Source organism: Phacochoerus africanus, chromosome 9 (assembly GCF_016906955.1).
Source record: "Phacochoerus africanus isolate WHEZ1 chromosome 9, ROS_Pafr_v1, whole genome shotgun sequence".
Lineage (NCBI taxonomy): Eukaryota > Metazoa > Chordata > Mammalia > Artiodactyla > Suidae > Phacochoerus > Phacochoerus africanus.
The window spans coordinates 33199897-33220539 of record NC_062552.1 but is presented as its reverse complement, the minus strand read 5'-3'; the positions used below and the strand labels follow the sequence as shown (position 1 = coordinate 33220539).

The 20643-nt window shown below is 47.5% G+C and overlaps 1 protein-coding gene across 1 annotated transcript in view; it reads right to left on the bottom strand.

Moving 5' to 3' along the window:
* PNPLA1 (patatin like phospholipase domain containing 1) overlaps positions 1 to 10195 on the bottom strand; it is a 40226-nt gene extending 30031 nt beyond the window's left edge. Inside the window, 1 exon segment of the mRNA XM_047797454.1 lies at positions 9391 to 10195. Coding sequence (XP_047653410.1) covers positions 9391 to 9595 — 205 coding nt within the window. The 5' untranslated portion in view covers positions 9596 to 10195.
* Between the last annotated feature and the right edge of the window lie 10448 nt (positions 10196 to 20643).

Genomic DNA, 20643 nt, shown 5'->3' with positions numbered 1-20643 from the left:
GCAATTACCACGAAAATTGGTCCTAATGCTGATCACTCTGCATGCCTGGCCAGGGCCCCACAAACCAGCTCAGATGGTCCATCCACTGCTCAGGCCACATAGAATCTCATAGAAAAGCCAAGTCTTGTGCAGATGAGCTCACAGTTAAAATCAGACCAAGTTGGAATCCAATAACGGTTTAATAAGTTTAATAACTTCTCTAGGATGTGCTTCAGTTAAGTTTGAAAACTGCTGCATTACCTATGCTTTTCTTTTTGGCCGTGTCTGTAGCATGTGGAAGTTCCTGGGCCAGGGATAAAACCTGTGTCACAGCAGCAACCCCAGCCACTATATTGACAACATCGGATCCTTAACCCGCTGCACCACAAAGGAACCCCTACCTAAGCTTTTCTATTTCAAGTTTTTTTTTTTTTTTTTTGCCTTTCTAAGGCCACACCAGCGGCATATGGAGGCTCCCAGACTAGGGGTAGAATTGGAGCTGTACCTGCCAGCCTACACCAGAGCCAGAGCAACGTGGGATCCGAGCTGCGTCTGCAACCTATACCACAGCTCACAGCAATGCCGGATCCTTAACCCACTGAGCGAGGCCAGGGATGAAGCCCACAACCTCATGGTTCCTAGTCAGTTTTGTTAACCACTGAGCCACGATGGGAACTTCCAAAGACTTATTTTGTGATGAATATTCGATAGGCACTGTGCCAGGCACATCCATGACGTCTTTGTCCCTCACTGTAATACCCAAGGGATGTGTCCTTACCCCCAAGTTACAAACAGGAAAACTGAGGGAGAGGGAGGTCCCTGGCAGGCCGAGGACCCATAGTGATTAGTGGCAAAGCTGGACCACCAGCCCGGTCCTCCTTGTTCCTGGGAGCTGAGTTCTCCATCAACCCTGGGGTGTCCTGTCCCTTGACTGAGTGACAAAGACAGATAACATGGGTGACACACAGTTTCCCACAGAGGCAGCCTTGTCCTCCCAGCATCTGCCCCTGAGACCTCAGCACGTCTACTGCCCAGAACACACCTGAGCCACCTGCCAATGACAATCACTTCAGCCACACTAGGCTCTGGGGTCCAGGAGGGGTGGCGGGAGCTGCCTAAGGAAGCACTGGCCCAGGTGTGGAGCGCAGACCAAAGCACCTGCAGCATCCTTTGTCTCTACAGAAGGAGTCAGGCCAGGTCCTACTGTGCCCACGTTTGTTGGATGGGGCCCCCACTACTCCTCTGGCCCACTCCTGTGCTTTGCAAGGTCCTTTTGGAGCCCACTTCCTGTCCGGAAAGGCAGCTTGCCTTCCTTTCTGAAAATGCAAGCACATCTGCGGGCAGGGCTGTTGCACCTGCTGATCTCACAGCCTGAACGTTCTTCTCTCAGGGCACGTGGTTCTCCCTCCCTTCCTTCCGCCTCAGAGAGGCCGCCCCTCCAGGCCACCTGAAACTTCACCCTGGGACCATTCATCACACCCTTCACCTACTTTATTTTCTTCTTGGAGCATGAATGCTAATGTTTTCCAGTAGTTTTAGTTATTTATGGCTTGATCCCACCAAAAGAAGGTCAGCCTCATGAGAGGAGACAGCCCGTTTTGTTTGCTGCTGGATCCCTAGGACCTAGAATAAGTGACTGGATAAATGGCCTATTTTAGCACAGTAAATTCAGCCAGAATCTTGTCCTCAACTTCTTTTCTGCACATTAAGTGCATTAGACATAAATGATGTCTTTCAAACAAACAAACAAACAAACAAACAAAAATCATTGAAACATTTTCTTTTCTTGACTTTTTTTTTTTTTTTTTTTTTGGCCTCACTCAAAGCACATGAAATTTCCTGGGACCAGGGGTTGAACATACGCCACAGCAGTGACTCAAGCCACTGCAGTGACAATGCTGGATACTTAACCCACTACACCACAAGGGAACTCCTGAACACTTTAAGTGAAATTTTAGAAAGAATGGGCAATAGCAGAGCTGAACTCGTTGAAGCTGGGGAAGGCCCTAGGGCTTCAATGTGCGTCCTCTGCCTGCCCCCTGAGCCCTCTTCCCTGCCTCCCCTCAGCCTTCATAGAACCCCAGAGTTCCTCAGATCACAACTTGGAAACCAATGGCCTAAGTGAGGCCCACTCCCAGTCACCTCCTCCTCCAAAGTCTAAATACAATCACCCGTAAAGTGCAGAACTCGGACTCATTGACCTTCCTTCTATGACATTCTAGTATTAGAAGCCATATCCATAACTACAGAAAATTATCTGTGAGTCAGGTAAGCCCCAAAGTACAAACTGCAAAACACATTCAGTGTCACCCTTGACAACGGCCAGCAATTGTCAGAAGTCTGTCAAGCAGTTCTTTCTGGACGAGCAGTTTGGGAACCACGGGACCAATAAGATCTCAGACTGTTCAGTTGATGGAAAGAGACACGTCTGGAACAATTAAGACAGGATGCTGTCAAGGGCTCGACTAGGTAGACAGATTCTATGGTCAAGCTTGATCATGGAAAGAGATCCAGTGGATAAAGTGGGAGGGTGTGTTGGTACGAAGTGTTACCTCTGGAGAGAAAAACAGAAGGTCATTCTAGGTAGGGGACACAGTGGGTGCCCTGGTATCCTGTCCACACTCACATCCTGGTTGCCTGCTGATGGCTCAGAGATGAGCCCTCTGGTTATGGAGTCATGGTCTTGGTTCCAGGCAGGGGCAGAGTTTTTCCATCATCATACTCTACCCAATCACAGCTATTGTGACAATGACTGCTAGTTGTCCCCAATACCCATTATCCCCTTCTTCCTTAGTAACTGAACCTCCAATTTTTAGCTGGCCATGTCCTCTGAGAACAAAGTCGATACTTCCCAGATGACTGCCATGACCAGGTAACGAAGTTCTGATCCATAGGATGTAAGGTGACATGCTGTTTGTCACCTTCAAGGCTTGCCCTTAAAGGGGAGAAAGGTTCCCCTCTTTTCCCTCTCCAGATAGCCAGAATGCCGACATGGTGGGGACCCCTTCTGGATAGTGAACAACATGATGGAGGAACCTGAGTCCTAACTCTGTGCAGCCCACACAGCAGCCTTAAGGGGCTGGAACGCAAAGGCCACAGGAGTGAGCAATACTCTTCTGTCGTGTTGAAGCCTCTGCTGCCCCAACCAGTGCCACTGCAATACCAATTCGACTTTGCAAAGCTCATTCCTAAGGACCACTGCTGATCCCAGACCAGCTGTGGGGAGGGCTCAGCAGCTGAGGAGAGGCTCTGGGTGGCCTGTCCAAGGTGACTTGACTCATTGCTGAGTGGATTCCTGGGCTCAGGGGAAGGGCAAGTGGGCATAGGTTGGACTTTGGGGTCAGACCAACTATGGTTTGAACCCCACCACCCTAGTCACTAAACTCACTCTGTTTTTTTAATTTTTGTTTTGGGTTGCGGGTTTTTTTTTTTTTTTTTTTTTTTTTTAGGGCTGCAGGTATAGCATATGGAAGTTCCCAGGCTAGGGGTTGAATCAGAGTTGCAGCTGCCGGCCTATGCCACAGCCACAGCAACGCAGGATCATTAACCCACTTTGCGGGGCCAGGGATTGAACCTGCATCCTCGTGGATACTAGTCAGGTTCATTACTGCTGAGCTATGATGGGAACTCCTAAACCCCACTCTGAAAGACCATAATGTGAGAGGCAAGCTAGGCTGGCTCACAATCTGACTGCAGTTGCTTTTGTTCTCAGAACCCAGAGAGCCTGTCTTCTAGTCAAGTGCTCTTCCCCCGGGGGGATTCCAGTCTCAGACAGGTGCTTTCCTAGAGGGGGCTGTGGGAGCACCAAGGATTTGGTGCCTTGGTGCTCAATTCGACTTTGCAAATCGGGAGTCTCTCAGAGGAGGTGATGTCTGTGGAGGGCCTCGGGGGATGGAGAGATGCCACACGGGGCAGGGGGGATAGCGTTCCTGGGTGAGGGAACAGTTTCAGCAAAGGCACAGAGATATGCCATGTCCTGAGACTGCTGTGAACCGGAAGCGAAGAGCTCTCAATCCCCACCCTAATCCTCAGCGCTGTCCTTTTCATACTTTATTTAGCAGTTTGGGTGTTTGGTGGGTTGGCATGGATAGGAAAGCAGGGTCCAAGGAAGTGGAAAATAATTACTTTTAGAGGACAAAACAAAATCATCTGATGAGCTCAACTGAAAGTCAGCTAAGTCCCTGGTCCCTCCCATCACCCTGCAAGGGTGGGGGGGCAGCCCCTGAAGCTGGTACCTGCCTAGCACAGGCCTATGTTGTGAGACTGACTGGCCTCACTCCTCCCAACATCTGTTCAGACTCACAGTCTTTATCTGCAGAGACATGTCCCAAAACGTTCCCACACACACACACACAAAAAAGAACAAAAACAGAAAACAAAGCCTAGTGAGGTTACATGCAACTTCTGTGCAGATTTAGACTTATTTCAAAATTTAAAAATATAAAAATCAGGAGTTCCCATGTGGTTCATTGGGTTAAGGACCTGATGTTGTCACTGCAGTGGCTTAGGTTACTGCTATGTGCAGGTTTGATCCCTGGCCTGAGAATTTCTGCATGCTGCAGGTGTGGCCAAAAAATTTAAAAAATTAAAAGATAAAAAACAAAACAAAGCATGGTCGGGGGTATATAGGTGAAACTTGGTAAATGTTGATAAGTGTTGAAGTTAGAGGATGGGTTCTTTTGGGTTCATTATATTATCTTCCCAAGATATCAGACATTTTTCCACTACAAAAGTTATTAAAAAGTTTTTAAATGTGCATGAATGTTCATAATGACATTATTCATAATAATCCAAAGTTAAAAAAATGTAATTACCTGATGAGTGGATTTAAAAAGGAGAACATAGGAGTTCCCGTCGTAAAGCCACTGTCGTAAAACTGTTTCTCTCCCTCGAAAAATCCATTCCCCATTAATAATCAGATATGGAATTTTAGTTCAGGACTATGATGGGCATTATACAGGTTCCCATACGAAAAGTCCACCCCTGGTCATAGCAGTCCTAGAATCTTAGGGAGGGAGTATACCCTAGCTTTGCAAAGTGTGTTGGGGCTCAGCCATCCTGCACATCGGAATCACCTGGGAGCTGAAAACACTGGTGCTGGGTTCCATCCCCAGCGATCCTGATTTAATTTGTTTGGGGGAGAAGCCTGGGCAATGGACGTTTTATTTATTTATTTATTTTGCTTTTTAGGGCTGCACTCGTGGCATGTGGAGGTTCCTAGGCTAAGGGTCGAATCAGAGCTACAGCCGCCAGCCTACACCACAGTCACAGCAATGTCTGATCCGAGCCACGTCTGTGACCTACATTACAGCTCACAGCAATGTCAGATCCTTAATCCACTGAGCAAGGCCTGGGATCGAACCCGAAACCTCATGGTTCCTAGTCAGATTCATTAACCACTGAGCCATGATGGGAACTCCAAGTGAAGAATTTAATGACTTGAAGAAAATATAAAAATTATGGCAGAGAGCATGGTAAGTGTTCTATCATAAAGTTTCTTTTCTATTTTTTTTCTTTTTATAGCCACACCTGCAACATATGGAAATTCCTAGGCTAGGGGTAGAATTGAAGCTGTAGCTGCCAGCCTACACCACAGCCACAGCAACACCAGATCCGAGCTTTGTCTGCGACCTACACCATAGCTCAAAGCAATGCCAGATCCTCAGCTCACTCACTGAGTGAAGCCAGGGATTGAACCCACAACCTCATGGATATTAGTCGGGTTCCTTATCGCTGAGCCACAATGGGAACTCTGAAGAATTTTTGAAAGAGAGACAAACCTCTGTCTATACACAGATAGTGTGATTATTTACACATAAAGTATGACATATTCTACCAAGAAACTTTCAGAAGTATTAAATCTCACAAAGTTGGTCAAAATAAGATCAATAATCATAAACCATCAACATCCAATATATCAGCAAGAATCTATTAGATTAAAAAATGCCACAGGAAAAAAGATCCTATTCCTCATAGCAACAAAAACTAATAAATCTAAATAAAAGCCAAGCATAGTCTATACTGAAAGACAAAACAGGCCAGAAGAAATAGACAGACTATATTATATTTGGGAATATATAATTTCAATTAAAATCCCCAGAGAGCTTTTCAAATAGGGGAAGATGGGGTCAAGAAGAAGAGTCAAGGAGTTGCGGTCGTGGCTCAGCGGAAACGAATCTGACTCATATTCATGAAGATGCAGCTTTGAGCCCTGGCCTCACTCAGTGGGTTAAGGATCCAGCGTGGCTGTGGCTGTGGCTGTGGCATAGGCCATCGGCTACAGCTCCGATTAGACCCCTAGCTGGGGAATCTCCATATGCCACAGGTGTGGCTCTACAAAGACAAAAAAAAAAAAAAAAAAAAAGAAGAATTGAGTTCCCATTGTAGCTTAGCAGGTTAAGAACCCAATGTAATGTCCATGAAGATGTGGGTTCAATCTCTGTCCTTGCTCAGTGGGTTAAGGATTTGTCACTGCCAGAAGCTGCGGCGTAGGGTGCAGACTTGGCTCAGATCTAGTGCTGCTGCGTAGGCCGGCAACTGCAGCTCTGATTCCACCCCTAGCCTCGGAACTTCCATATGCTGTAGGTAGGCCCTAAAAAGAAAAAAAAAAAAAAAAGGAAAGAAAGAAAAAGATTTGGTACAACCACTTTGGAGAGTAATTTAGCCAAGTCTGGTAAAGTTCACTCGATGTGTACCCTGGGGAAAATTCCACGTGGGTCTGGGAGACACAAACGAGGATACCCACTGCAGTATTGTTTACAACAACAAAAACTTGGCCGTGTCCATCAACAGAGCGGCTAGATGAACTGTGATATAGTCTTAATGAAATAAATACTGACAGAGATCAAAGAGGTAAAGAGGATTGAAGAACGTCAGGAGACCGAGTCCTGGTTCTTGCTCTGTTTCTCACTGGTGACAGGATGCTACACAAGGCACACATCCGTCTTCGTTGAATGCTCTCCCCAGATGCTCTCATGCTCACTCCCTCACCTCCTTCAGGTCTCTATGCAAATCTCACCAGCTCAGAGAGGCTTCTCTGACTGTGGTATCCACACCACCAGAGTCCACACCCCCTGACACTGCAATGTCAAGAAGCAGGCCAGACTAGGTTCAAACACCAGCTTTACCACCCACTGTCTGTATGACCTTAGGCAAGTTATTTCAACTCTCAGAGACTCAGTTTCCTCCTCTGTAAAATGCACATGATAATAGTTTCCGCCGCACGAGGTTGTTGTCAGGAACTGAATGAGTTAACACGCCAAAGACTTAGATTGGCGCCTGCTACAGAGGAGGTGCTGGTTAATAATAAATTCCATGGCAGTTAAAACGAATGATGTACACAGGAGTGATGTGGATTAATCTCATGAACACGCAGCCGAGTATAAAGAGCAAGTCCCACGTGCATCTCACCCCTCCCTCAACTCCCTCCCAATCACACACACATGGTCCAGCATGCGGCCCAGCCCTTGGTTACACTGCAGTCGAGTGTCCTTCTCATGGGTCTGAGTTCCTCTCCCATACTGTCCAAGGCAGTCTGGGGCAGTATCTATTGAACAGACTGAACTGAATGACTTCTGAAGTCCTTGAATGCCTGGATGTAAGGACACCATTGACCCTCTCAGATGGTGTATTTTAAGAAGTTGAAATAAAGACCTGAGGAGGGCAGGAGCAATGAATGGAGTAGTTAGCGACACAGGTGCCTGGAAAGAGGTTCCCAGAGGCACGGTGTCCCAAAGGCAGGAATTCTGTGACTCCAGGATGAGGGAGTGGGAGCCCTCACCCCAGCCCCTTTCTGAAGGCTGTCCTAGCGTCCATTGTGTAAATGAAGCATAAACTGCTACATTCATAGAGGACTAGGCATAAAAAAAGAATCTAGAAAGGGAGTTCCCATTGTGGCTCAGCAGGTTAAGAGCCCAACTAGTACCCATGAGGATAAGGGTTCAATCCCTGCCTTAGTGGGTTAAGGATCCCTCGTTGCTGTGAGCTGCAGTGTAGGTTGTACATGCAGCTCAGATCGGGCATTGCTGCAGCCGAGCACAAAAAAAAAAAAAGAGGGGGGGGGGGTCCAAGCAGAGCCCTTCCATTGGCTACAGGAGGGAAAGTGGGATTGGGGACAAGGAGGAAGTGAGTGGAGGCTTTAAAAAACAACAAACAAACAAACAAAAAAACCTGTGAGTACTTTTGCATTGTGTGAATTCTGTACAGTGAGAAAGAATTTATTACTTGTGAATTATTAGAAAAGAAGTATCTTGCACAAAATGTACTCAGTGAATGGGCATTACAATTTTTTTTTTTCCTGTGGCAAATGGAAGTTCCCAGGCGACGGGTCAAGTCAGAGCTCCAGCTGCCAGCCTACACCACAGCCACAGCAATGTCTGTGGATCCGAGCCATGTCTGTGGCCTACACCACAGATCATGGCAATGTCAGATCCTTAACCCATTGAGGGAGGCCGGGGATCGAACCCACGTCCCCATGGATGTTGGTCGGGTTCCTTAAATGCTGAGCCACGACGGGAACTCCTGACCACCCTTTCTAAAATAATCCCCACTTTATTCTCTGACCCTTTCCTGCTGTAATGTTAACCACAGCTCTTATCACTTCCACACATGACATTGTAAGACTGCTTGTTTGGATGTTTGTGACATGTCTCCTCTCCCTCCTCCATGAGGGCAGGAACTTTGTTCCCAGAGCCTGGAACAGAGACTGGCATGGAATAGCAGAGCAGAAAGTAAATAAACGTGCCCCCTCAACCACCACCGAGGCAGCCCAAGTGGATGTGGGGCCCCTCTCAGACCTGGTCTAGGCCTGCTGTGTGGGGCTGCTCCCTTTACATGGGATGGTGCTTCTGCCTCTGGTGTGGCCTATCATCCTCTCTGGGCCCCCTGGACTAGCGGGGCAGAAGGCAAAGAGAGATCTCCCACATTCCTTCCCAGGTGCCCCCTCTGGCCATCCCTCCAGCCCCAGGGCTTTCACCTCCAGCCACCTGGAAGCTGGTCTGATGAATCCAGCCACAGCAAGCTGGGAAGAGGTAAAGCTGTTTTAGGATATTTGCATTTGAAAGGAGGCCAGGCAGGAGCAGCTCTCCACCCCAGTGTATGACTGTGCCATGGTGTAACTGCCAAGCCCAGCATGTTTGGGAGGGATACTGCCTTTCCCCTTCCCAGACCCTGGCAGACAGAGCATCACAGGTAAGGGCATTGAGCAAGAGGGAGAGACCATTCCAATCTCACTCAGTGGTCAGAGACTGGGACCTGGAAGATCCCAACCTCAAAATGATGTCCCATTCCACTGGCTTCTTCCTGTCCTGTCACCCACAAGACCTGGCTTTAATCCCCAAAGCATCGCCAAGCATCCTCCTGCTTTGTGGAATCCCTCCAGATTCCACAGGGAACCCAGAACAAAGGTCTTACCCATTTCAATCCCGCAGATAGCCAAGGCCGCAATCACTGCACCTGCCGACGTGCCGGCAAAGCGATGGGCCGTTTCCAGCATTCGAGGGGCCAGGTCCCTAAAGGCATCCACAGCTCCGGCCTGGTAGAAGGAGAGGAATCCACTGCCGGAGAAGGAGATGGAATGAGGGGTGTCCGGGTCCCCTTTGAACACCTGTTCGTCCATCTGCCCAGCACAGGGCCTCCGGTGGTGGGGAAGAACCCTTCAGAGGCGGGCTGCCCGAGCACGGGCCGCCCTCCTGTCAGAACTCGCCGCCAAGCTGCCCTGCCAGCCTGGAGCCTGGAATGGAGCTGTCTCTCCCGGGCAGCAGGGACACCCACGGGTGGCGCTGGCAGCGGCTGCCTGGACCTGTCAGGCTCTGTCAGGAGGAAGTTCCCAAAGGCTGGTAAAGGCCCCAAGCCCTGGACAAAGCACAGAAGGCCCCGGATGGATTCGCGAGCAGCGTCCTGGCCCTGCTAGCGCCCCCTCTGCCCATGCTTTGTATCCCAGGAGTACAGGTGGCCGCCGCGCTGGGCCAGACTTAAGGAGGGTGCTGCTCAGCTCTCAGCCCTCAAGGATTCACTCATGGGGTTGCAAAACCTCCAAAGATGGTTATCAGAAGGCACCTCCCTCCCCAACACACTGAGGCAGTAGAGGAATGAAATGCTGGCCTCCCTTCAGAGGGATGGTGACCCCTTCCCAGGGCTGCCCAGTTGGCTCTGGTTTTTAAGGAGAACCCAGATCATACCACCCATGCATCTCACAGTGACGCCCCTCCCTAGGTTCCTTCTGCAGGCTCCGTAGGGCATGTGTGATGTGTTACACAATTATTTTTATTTGCTCTTCTTACGCAAGCATGCCTTTGCTTATTCATTAGTGTGTTCATTCACATGTTAGGACTGGCCACTAGCAAATTTGTAAAGTAAGAGAGGCTTTCACCACTGCCTCTCCATCTCTCACCTTCTCTTCTCCCTGGCCCTTCCCTTCACTGGCACATCAATATTCAGTCACTGCTCTCCCTCCAAGCCTCAAATCTTTTTGTTGCATCCTAAGCATCCAGAAGAAATCAACCTAAATTCTCGATCATTCTAAGTGTCTGGGGCATCATACTGTACAGTGTTCTTCTCACTTTGAAATGAGAAGTTTGAGATGCCAATATTTAACCCCAACAAAGATGCACAGCTTGGGACGGCAAGTATGGGGGCACCCGGGTAGAGAGATGGGTAGGGAGGTGATTGGGTAGAGATGATTGGAGCTTCCTTACAGCCGGCGGGCAATTGCACCCACCTGGAGGCCAATTTCACCATACACCATTCACCACCTGAGGTGAGGTGAGGATGTTGCAAGCCCCAAAGTGGTGCAAAGCAGCAGCGAAGTGATGAGATCACGTCATCACGTCTCTCAGTTCATCACATCTCTCTGTTCCATACGGAGGCAGAATCAGAACTGGAATAGAGGAGTTCCCGTCGTGGCTCAGTGCTTAATGAATCCAACTAGGAACCATGAGGTTTCAGGTTCAATCCCTGGCCTCGCTTAGTGGGTTAAGGATCTGGAGTTGCTGTAAGCTGTGGTGTAGGTTGCAGACGCGGCTCGGATCTGGCGTTGCTGTGGCTCTGGCGTAGGCCGGAGGATATGGCTCCCATTAGATCCCTAGCCTGGGAACCTCCATATGCTGTGGGTGCTGCCCTAGAAAAGACAAAAAAAGAAAAAGAAAAAGGAACTGGAATAGATTCCCCTGTCCCCTGTCTATTCAATGCCCCAGTACAGCTCCATAATCTAGGAGCTGTGACAGTCTATGCTCCCACCAACCCCAACTCCATTGATTATGTTAGTGAAATTTCACGATAGAGGCACCGTCTTTGGTCAGGAGGGGTTTTCTTAGGGTCTCTAACCTCCGTTTTATTTGTTTGTTTGTTTTGCTGTTCAGCACAGACTTATACCACAGGTCAGGTCACGGCAAGCCCGATGAGTGACATCAGGGATCAAATGCGTAAGCTCATGGTTGCGCCACGATGGAAACTCCTGGCAGGGTGTATTTTGACCAAACGTGTCCGCAACAGAGAAAAACGCACGCACACATATATGTGCATGCAGGTGCGCAGGTGCAGGATCACAAACACACAGAGATCTGAGGCCACCGATTGGCTGGGGTAAAGGATGGGTGGAGTCCAGTCAGCTTTTGGAACATTGAGACTCTGGGAAATCAGGTTGTCCTGTCCAGCTCCATCCTGGAGGCCCTGGCAGGTGGGAGGGAGTGGAGGCACCATCCCCTAACTCAGACACCTACGCTTCTTGGGAACAAGACAGACAAATGAGAAATAGCCAGAAAGCCACACAAGGCAATCTATAATTAAGTACCAAATTGTGCCAGGACTGAGATTCCTGCCAAAAAAGCTAAGAGATGAGAATGAGGAGCATGGGCTGGAACCATCAGAGAAGCTATGCGGCAGAGCCTGTGCATGAAGGGGTTTGAAGAAGCTCGAAGGAAGAGGGAGGGTAGTGTTACAAGGAGCTGCATGAGATCCTTACAGAGAGGGAACCTGGTGTCATGGCAGGCAATTACACAGGATGAAGGGCTTTGGATCAGGCAGACAAGGGTTAAATCTCAGCTCTGCTATTTATAGGCGTTGTAACAGTGTGTAACTTCTCCCAGCCTCAGTTTTTCTCATCTGTAAAAGGGACAATACTGCCTATGCTGTTGAGGAACTGTTAAATTTAAGATATGGCTATAAAATGCCTGGCACATAGCATGTCTCTTGTTTTCAAAGGGTAGTAAAGGCCAAGGCTTCTGGAACAGATAGATCTGGGAGATGAGGTAGAACAGAAATGTGGAGTCAGCAGAGGAAGGCATGATCCGTTTGTAACGTGCAAGAGGAGCTGGGAGAAGTCTCAGGCAGGAGTCCTAAAAGGGCGATGAGACAGGCTGGAGGATGGGGAAGGAGGACAGTGCTTCATCCTCTGAGGGATGCTGGTGGCCAGGCCAGGGCGTTGGCTGAAGAAAGATAAGTTAATGAAGCCATTGCCTCAGAGACTCTTGGGACCTAGAGACTGGTTAGATGGGCAGGATGAGTCATGGCTGGTGCCTCATTTTTAGTCTGGGTGCTGGGAGGGGTGGGGCTGCTCTACCTGGGACAGAGCTGGGAAAACTGGCTGGAGGATGAGTTTATCTAAGATGTGTCTGAGGTGACAGCAGGATATTGGAGCTTTGGGGATGGACAGGGAAGGCTCCAGAGAGGGAGACAGAGACCTCTGCCACTGAGTGGCAGAGAAAGGATGAGCAGCTGGAGATGGGCCCAACCAAGGTCATGCTGAAGTATTATCCTTCCTGGTCATTTGGCTATTTCCAGTGAAACAGAAAGCAAGGTCTCCTGCTCTTTGCATACTTTGGGGCCTGGAGAAGCCTCTTTCAAAGACAGCGCCATGCCCTGACACCTAGCTCCACAGACCTGGCTGTTGGATTAGGCCACAGTCCTCACTGAGTCAGAATATTTTTCAGTTCCACGGGGACAATGGAGACCACAGGAGGCACAGCACAGCCTCTATGCAAACAAGCAAAGCAGAAATTCACCAGTGCACCCTGGGAAGGCCCTATGGGAAGTGTCTCTTCCCCCATTCCTGTGCCTGGATGTTAAACAGCTGAGAAGGTTCATCTCATTTCCTCTCTTTCTTGACATTATACTCACAGCCCCAAGAACCCCCACTGGACCCCATAGAGAAAGGATCACATTCCGACATTTCTGCATTTGATTTTTAAAGTCTGCTCATAATCCTCTCAGGCATTTTACACTGGGCTTCCATTGTTCATATGACTCATCAGCCCTGAGGAAATGACATGCAAGAAACTGAGACTTCTTATCACACACCATTCCAAGCCAAGCCAAAAGGAATTTATAGGAGAATCTAGAGTTTCCATAAACATAAAATACATGAAACCGCCCAGGACAGAGCTCTCTCGGGAAGTAAGACGACATGGAGATTCTGAGTTAGCTTTTCATTGATGGTGCACCACCCTTTAGTTAAATCTTGTAAAAGGTTTATTTAGTGAAGAACTTGGGGCTTCTTGATGTGAGAGCATGAAGGTCACAGCATCACTCAGAAGTAACCTTGCCAATAGTGTTTAACCTGAATCTAATGGAGGCCTAACATCTAGTCACAGTGAATACAGAGTGGGAAGAAACGAGTTAAATGATGCCAGGTGAAAACTACCAGACAGATTGAAAGGGCTGGGAGACACTTGTTGCTGCACTGAAGCCATTCCCAGCCCACTGGTCCTTATCCACTTCCTGCAGAGGAGCTGAGAGGCTGGATACTTGATTTCCCAGCCTCCCTTGCAGCTAGAGGCCATTCCGAGACTTAGTTCTGGCCAATGAGAAGGGGGTGGAATTCCATTTTGGAGCAGCAGGTTAGGTGTTGTCACTGCAGCAGCCAGTGTTGCTGCTCTGACTTGGGTTTGATCCCTAGCTGGGGAACTCCCACATGCCCCAGGTACACAAAAAACAAAAACAAAAACAAAAAAACAAGAAGGGGTAATCTGCAGGGTGGTTCCCAACAAAGGTTTTCCTCCTTTTTTTTTTTTGTCTTTTTGCTATTTCTTGGGCCGCTCCCGCGGCATATGGAGGTTCCCAGGCTAGGGGTCTAATCGGAGCTGTAGCCACCGGCCAACGCCAGAGCCATAGCAACACAGGATCCGAGCCGCGTCTGCAACGAGCTCACGGCAACGCCGGATCATTAACCCACTGAGCAAGGGCAGGGACCGAACCCGCAACCTCATGGTTCCTAGTCGGATTCATTAACCACTGCACCACGACGGGAACTCCTTTTTTTTTGGTCTTTTTAGGGCTGCACCTGTAGCATATGGAGATTCCCAGGCTAGGGGTTGAATTGGAGCTGCAACTGCAGGCCTATGCCACAGCCACAGCAATACCAGATCTGAGCCATGTCTGTGACCTGCACCACAGCTCATGGCAACACTGGATCCTTAACCTACCAAGCGGGGCCAGGGATCAAACCTGCATCCTCAAGGATAATAGTCAGGTTCATTACCACTGAGCCACAGTGGGAACTCCAGGTTTTCCTCCTTGATAAAAGGAGCAAGGTACATATGGAGATACTCTTTTTCTCCTCCCCCCTTACTCCTGCCTGAGATGCTGTCCTACGGAAACATGGAAGATGGAGCTAAGGCAGCCATCTGGTACCCATCAGGCAAAACATCGCAGACACACTGTGTTAGTCATCTACAGCTGTGTCACAAATTACCCCAAGGAGTTCCAGTCATGGCACAGGGGAAACAAATCTGACTAGGAACCATGAGGTGGCGGGTTCGATCCCTGGCCTTGCTCAGTGGGTTAAGGATCTGGTGTTGCCGTGGACTGTGGTGCAGGTCGCAGAAGTGGCTTGGATCCTGGTGTGGTGTGGGACGGCAGCGGTAGCTCTGATTAGACCCCTAGCCTGAGAACCTCTATATGCCGTGGGTGCGGCCCTAAAAAGCAAAAAAAACAAATTATCTCAAAACTTAATTCCCGCAAATAACAATCATTTATGATCTTACACATTTTTTTTTTTCTTTTTAGGGCTGCACCCACAGCATATGGAGTCTCCCAGGCAGTACCTTATTATCTAATCCCTTCTCTTTGTATTACCAGATTTTTTTAAATGTTGCCAAACTGAGGGGTGTGAAATACTATCTCACTGTCACTTTATTGATATTTTCCTGATTACAGGCTAGGCATCATTTTGTATGTTCACTGCCCTTTCATGTTCCTCTTCTCTGAACTGCTTGTTCTTGGCTTCTCCCTATTGGGGTGAGGCAAGTGTTTGCCTTTTGTTAATGTGTAGATGTTGATGCTAATAATAGCTCCATTGAATGCAGTGCAAATATCCTCTCTTAGTTTGTGGCTTTGTCTTTTAACTTTTTAATGATGTGTTTATGGAACAGAAATTTAAAATTTTAATGCAGTAAAAAGTATCATTTTTGGAATTCCCTTGTGGCCTAGTGGTTAAGGACTGAGTGTTGTCACTGCTGTGGCTCAAGTTACTGCTGTGGCTCAGGTTTGATCCCTGGCCCAGGAACTTCTGTATGCCTTGAGCGCAATCAAAAAAAAAGAAAGGAGTTCCCACTGTGGCACAACAGGATAGGCGGTGTCTTGGGAGCACTGGGAGGCAGTGAGGTTAAGAAGCCGGTGTGGCTGCAGCTGCAGCTTAGGTCACAACTGCATTTCAGGGCGCAACTGTGGCTCAGATCCCCTGGCTAGGGAACACCATATGCCATGGGCAGCCAAAAAAGGAAAAAAACAAAACAAAACAAAACACTACAATTCTTCTCCTTTATTGCTTATGTGCTTATGTTTTAAAGTTGTAAAGTTGCCCTCTCATATAAAAATAGTCTTGGTTATTTTAAATGATTTAGCTATCAAGCCTATTCGTTCAGTCTCCACTGAAAAACTGCAGTCTGGTGGGCAATTTGGTGCCATCTGTTTTAAAATAAATGCTTGTAGGAATTCATCCTGCAGAAATACTCACAGGAGTCCCTCTGCCCCCCAACCATATATGCACAGGGTTGTTAAATACAGCACCAAGTGTAATGGTAAAAATCTAGAAGTAACCTAAGTATCATAAACTGTAATTCTCTGCAGCCATAGAAAAGAGTAAGGGCGCTCTGAATGTGCTCATAGGGAAAGTTCTCCAAGATATATCGGTAAATAGGAAAAGTTAAAATAAAAAACCCCAAGGATCCGAGGAGTAAATAATGTTACCATTTATACTGAAAAGGGGGGAGATTCCCTATGTGTACACATATAAAAGTTCAGACACAGCACTACCGAGAGTGGCTACTTCTGAGGAGGGGGACCCATTTTTCATTGTCAGTCTTTTGTGTCTTCATTGTTACTTCCATTACAGTAAACAAAGAAAAATTGCTGTAGGTGGACCCATTGGCAGTAAGTTGCTATTTGTTTTGGCATTTGAAGTATTCTGGGGTGAAGAGGGCCTTTTGTCCCAACAGCTGAGAAGAAATAGAGTTATCAGAAATGGGGCATGGGGAGTTCCCATTGTGGCGCAGCAGAAATGAATCCGACTAGGAACCATGAGGTTGTGGGTTCAATCCCTGGCCTCGCCCAGTGAGTTAAGGATCCGACGTTGCCGTGAGCTATGGTGTAGGTCACAGATGTGGCTCGGATCGTGCATTGCTGTGGCTGTGGCCGGCAGCTGTAGCTTCAATTTGACTCCTAGCCTGGGAACTTCCATATGCTGTGGGTGTGGCACTAAAAAGCAAAAAGAAAAAGAGAAAAAAAGAACTGGGGCAGGGAGTTCCCATTGTGGCACAGCGGAAACAAATTCAACTAGTGTCCATGAGGATACAGGTTCTATCCCTGGCCTCACTCAGTGGGTTAAAGATCTGGCATTGCTGCAAGATCTTGTGTTGCTGTGGCTGTGGCATAGGCCTTCGCTGCAGCTCTGATTCGACCCCTAACCCAAGACCTTCCATATGCCGCAGGTGTGGCTGTAAAAACAAACAAACAAACCCACTTCTCTTTTTTTGTCATTTTAGTAAAGAATTTTTTTATTTTATGATTTTTTTTTCCATTTCTTGGGCCTCTCCCATGGCATATGGAGGGTTCCCAGGCTGGGGGTCAAATTGGAGCTGTAGCCTCCGGCCCACGCCAGAGCCACAGCAACGCAGGATCCGAGCCGCGTCTGCAACCTACACCACAGCTCACAGCAATGCCGGATCCTCAACCCACTGAGCAAGGCCAGAGATTGAACCTGCAACCTCATGGTTCCCAGTCAGATTCGTTAACCACTTGAGGCACGACAGGAACTCCTATTTTTTCTATTATAGCAAATGGAAAGAAAAAAGAAAAGGCACATTAAGTTTACCCTTGTTGAAATTTAAGAAGGGAAAGAGATCAGGTCTCACAGAACAAAGACCAAACATGCCCTTCAGTTGAGTCCAACAACATTCCTGAGGGCATCGCAGTGTAGCTGGTCAGGGACCTGGGCTGTCTGGGTTCAAATCACAGCTATGTGGATTGGAAGTTACTTAACATCTGTGCCTTAGTTTTCTTATGTATAAAATAGGAAAATAATACCTCCTAGAGGGTTGTCCTGGCATATGGTAAGTGCTTACAAAGTATTAATCATTGCAATTCCTTATTTACCACCTTAGTACATTCACTGCAGTGACTGGGCAGTGACTTGGTCAACACGTGGGAGCTGGATGCACGTTAATCAAGCTCACACACCTGATGAATAAGCTGTTAACAGACTCGTTCATTCACAGGGGCCAGGGCTTATAGGCGGATCTGTCATTACCTCTCTTCTCCCCATGTGGGAGCCTGGACTATACTCAGATACTCCATGGGGGGCTGGGGCACTTCTGTGCTCTTATTTATTTCCTTATAGGGAAAGGCACTTTGGTACACTGATGAATAGCAATTCATGGTTGTCAAATAAATACTTGCTGAATGAATAAATAGTCATCCCATGTTCCCTGTCATAGCCAAACCCTGAAACAGCCTAAAGGCTCAACAACAGGGAGTTGTTATCAAATTGTAACCCAGTCACCCCACAAAACCAAACAGCAATTGAGAAGGATAATTATAGTGATTGGATAGAAAGATAGAGAAATACTTATGATGCAATCTCAGGAAAACAAAAGAAATCAAACGGTCTGGGCATGTGGATGGATGTGGATTGATGTGGATGGATCAATAGTTTTTGTTGTTGTTGTTGGTTTGTTTTTTTTGACTGTGGCCACAGCATGGGGAGGTTCCCCAGACCAGAGATCCAGCCTGTGGCACAGTAGTAATCAGAGCCACAGCAGTGACAAAGCCAGATCCTTAACCAACTGAGCCACCAAAGCGGATCAACCCTGATAATATTTTGTTAAGTGAAAACTCACGATTCCAGAAAAGAAGTATGATATGACCCCATTCATGTAAGAAAAGGGGGCAAAGAATATGACTTCAGGAGTTCCCACTGTGGCACAGCAGGTTAAGGATCCAGGGTTGCTGCAACTGCAGCAAAGATTGAAGCTTCAGCTCAGATTCAGTCACTGGCCTGGTAACTTCCATATGCCTCAGGTGCAGCCTAAATAAATAAATAAATAAATAATGACTTCACTTGTAGCTACAAGCACGAAATACCTCTGACCAGCACACAAGACTGAAAGCTCAGGGGCCTCTAGGGAGGGGTAGAGAGGTGGACAGCTGAGAAAAGTCACTGACAACTTTTGTATCTTCTGAATGTTGAACCAGATGAATATGCTTCTGACTAAAAAAATCAAGTAATTTAAAACACTTCCTGGCATTCCCCTCCTGGCTCAATGGTTAATGAACTCAATTAATATCCATGAAGATATAAGGTTCAATCTCTAGGCCCTCTCAGTTGGTTAAGATCTGGCGTTGCATGAGCTGTGGTACAGGTCACAGACGCAGCTCGGATCCCACATTGCTGTGGCTGTGGTGTAGGCCGGGAACTACAGCTCAGATTCAACACCTGGCTGAGAACCTCCGTATGCCACAGGTACCACCCGAAAAAGAAAAAAAGACCAAAAACAAAAAACAAAAAACAAAACACTTCCTGGTACCAGCGAAGTAAAATAGATTAATATTTTTTTTCCTACTATATTCCTCAACTCTAAGGTGTGGGACTTCAAGGCTCCTCCAAGGAGATAAAACTGAAAAAAGCCTCCAGCCGAGATAAGAATTGCCAGACCCTGGAGTTCCTGTCGTGGCGCAGTGGTTAACAAATCTGACTAGGAACCATGAGGTTGCAGGTTTGATCCCTGGCCTTGCTCAGTGGGTTAAGGATCCAGCATTGCTGTGAGCTGTGGTGTAGGCCGGTAGCTACAGCTCTGATTAGACCCCTAGCCTGGGAACCTCCACATGCCGAGGGAGCAGCACCAGAAAAGGCAAAAAGACAAAAAAAGACCAAAAAAAAAAAAAAAGAATTGCCAGACCCTTATCATCCCACCCATCTCACTGTAACTGTTACAATGTTCCTAAGCATTTCCCCATCCCAGCAACTTGGCCTACTCCTTCTTGCCTCTACTAGGAAAGGTATGTGGCCCACTCCTCACCTCCTCCACTTGATCAACCTGGTTTACTCCTTCCAGCCCCTACTAGAAAAGGTATGTGGCCCACTCCTTACCCCACCCATACAGGGGCAACATACGCCCCCAACCAACCCGCAAATGTATCAGAAAAACCTCCTTCTTCCCCAACCAATCAGCAGGTCAACAGATTTATGGCAAGACCACTCCTCGAACTGCTTTGTCTTTGGGCTATAAAAAGAGACACAGCCATGAACCCAGGTTAGCTCTCCCTGATTATCAGGAAGTCCATCTGCTGTGTTAACAGTGTCTCTTGCCTCAATAAACCTGTCTTTTCTAAACCTTGTTTTGTATCTGAAAAAATTTTTTTCCACCTGTGTACAGAGACTACAACATAAGGTGCAATTCTAAACCGACTTTTTTTTTTTTTTTTTTTTTTTGCTTTTTAGGCCCGCACTAGCAGCATATGGAAGTTCCCAGGCTAGGGGCTGAATCAGAGCTGCACCTGCCAGCCACAGCCACAGCCACAGCCACACATGATCTGGGCTGTGTCTGTAACCTACACCACAGCTCACAGCAATGTAAGATCCTTCACCTACTGAGGGAGGCTAGGGATCAAACCACATTCTCATGGATATTAGTCAGGTTTGCTGCTGCAGAGCCACAACAGGAACTCTGATGGACATTCTTAATCGGTTCCTGTGGTGGTTTTTTTTTTTGTTTTTTGTTTTCCCTAAAAAGTTTTTACCAAATTGATGCTGAGTCTTATAGCATGAGTTTTTTGTTTTGTTTTGGCCACACCCGAGGCATGCAGAAATTCCTGGGCCAAGGATGGAAACTTCGCCATAGCAGTGATCCAAGTCACTGCAGCCATGGTGCGGGATCCTTAACCCACTGCAACAGGAGGAGCATACAAAATTGGTGGTATTTTAGAATCAAGAATATATGGCACATAAAAATGTGTCATCTGGAAAGGAACTGTAACAGTAAAAACCACAGTGTGCTGGGATTGTGGGAAATCTTCCATTTTCAAGGTGGTCCTTCCTGGTATCTCACATCATCTTTTCAATAGCTTTTTTAAAAAGATCATATTTTAAACTGTTTTCAGGAGATAATCAATGGTTTTAGAGGGAGGCATCCCCTAGCACTGGGAAACGGATAACCTGCCAAGCAGTAAACCCAT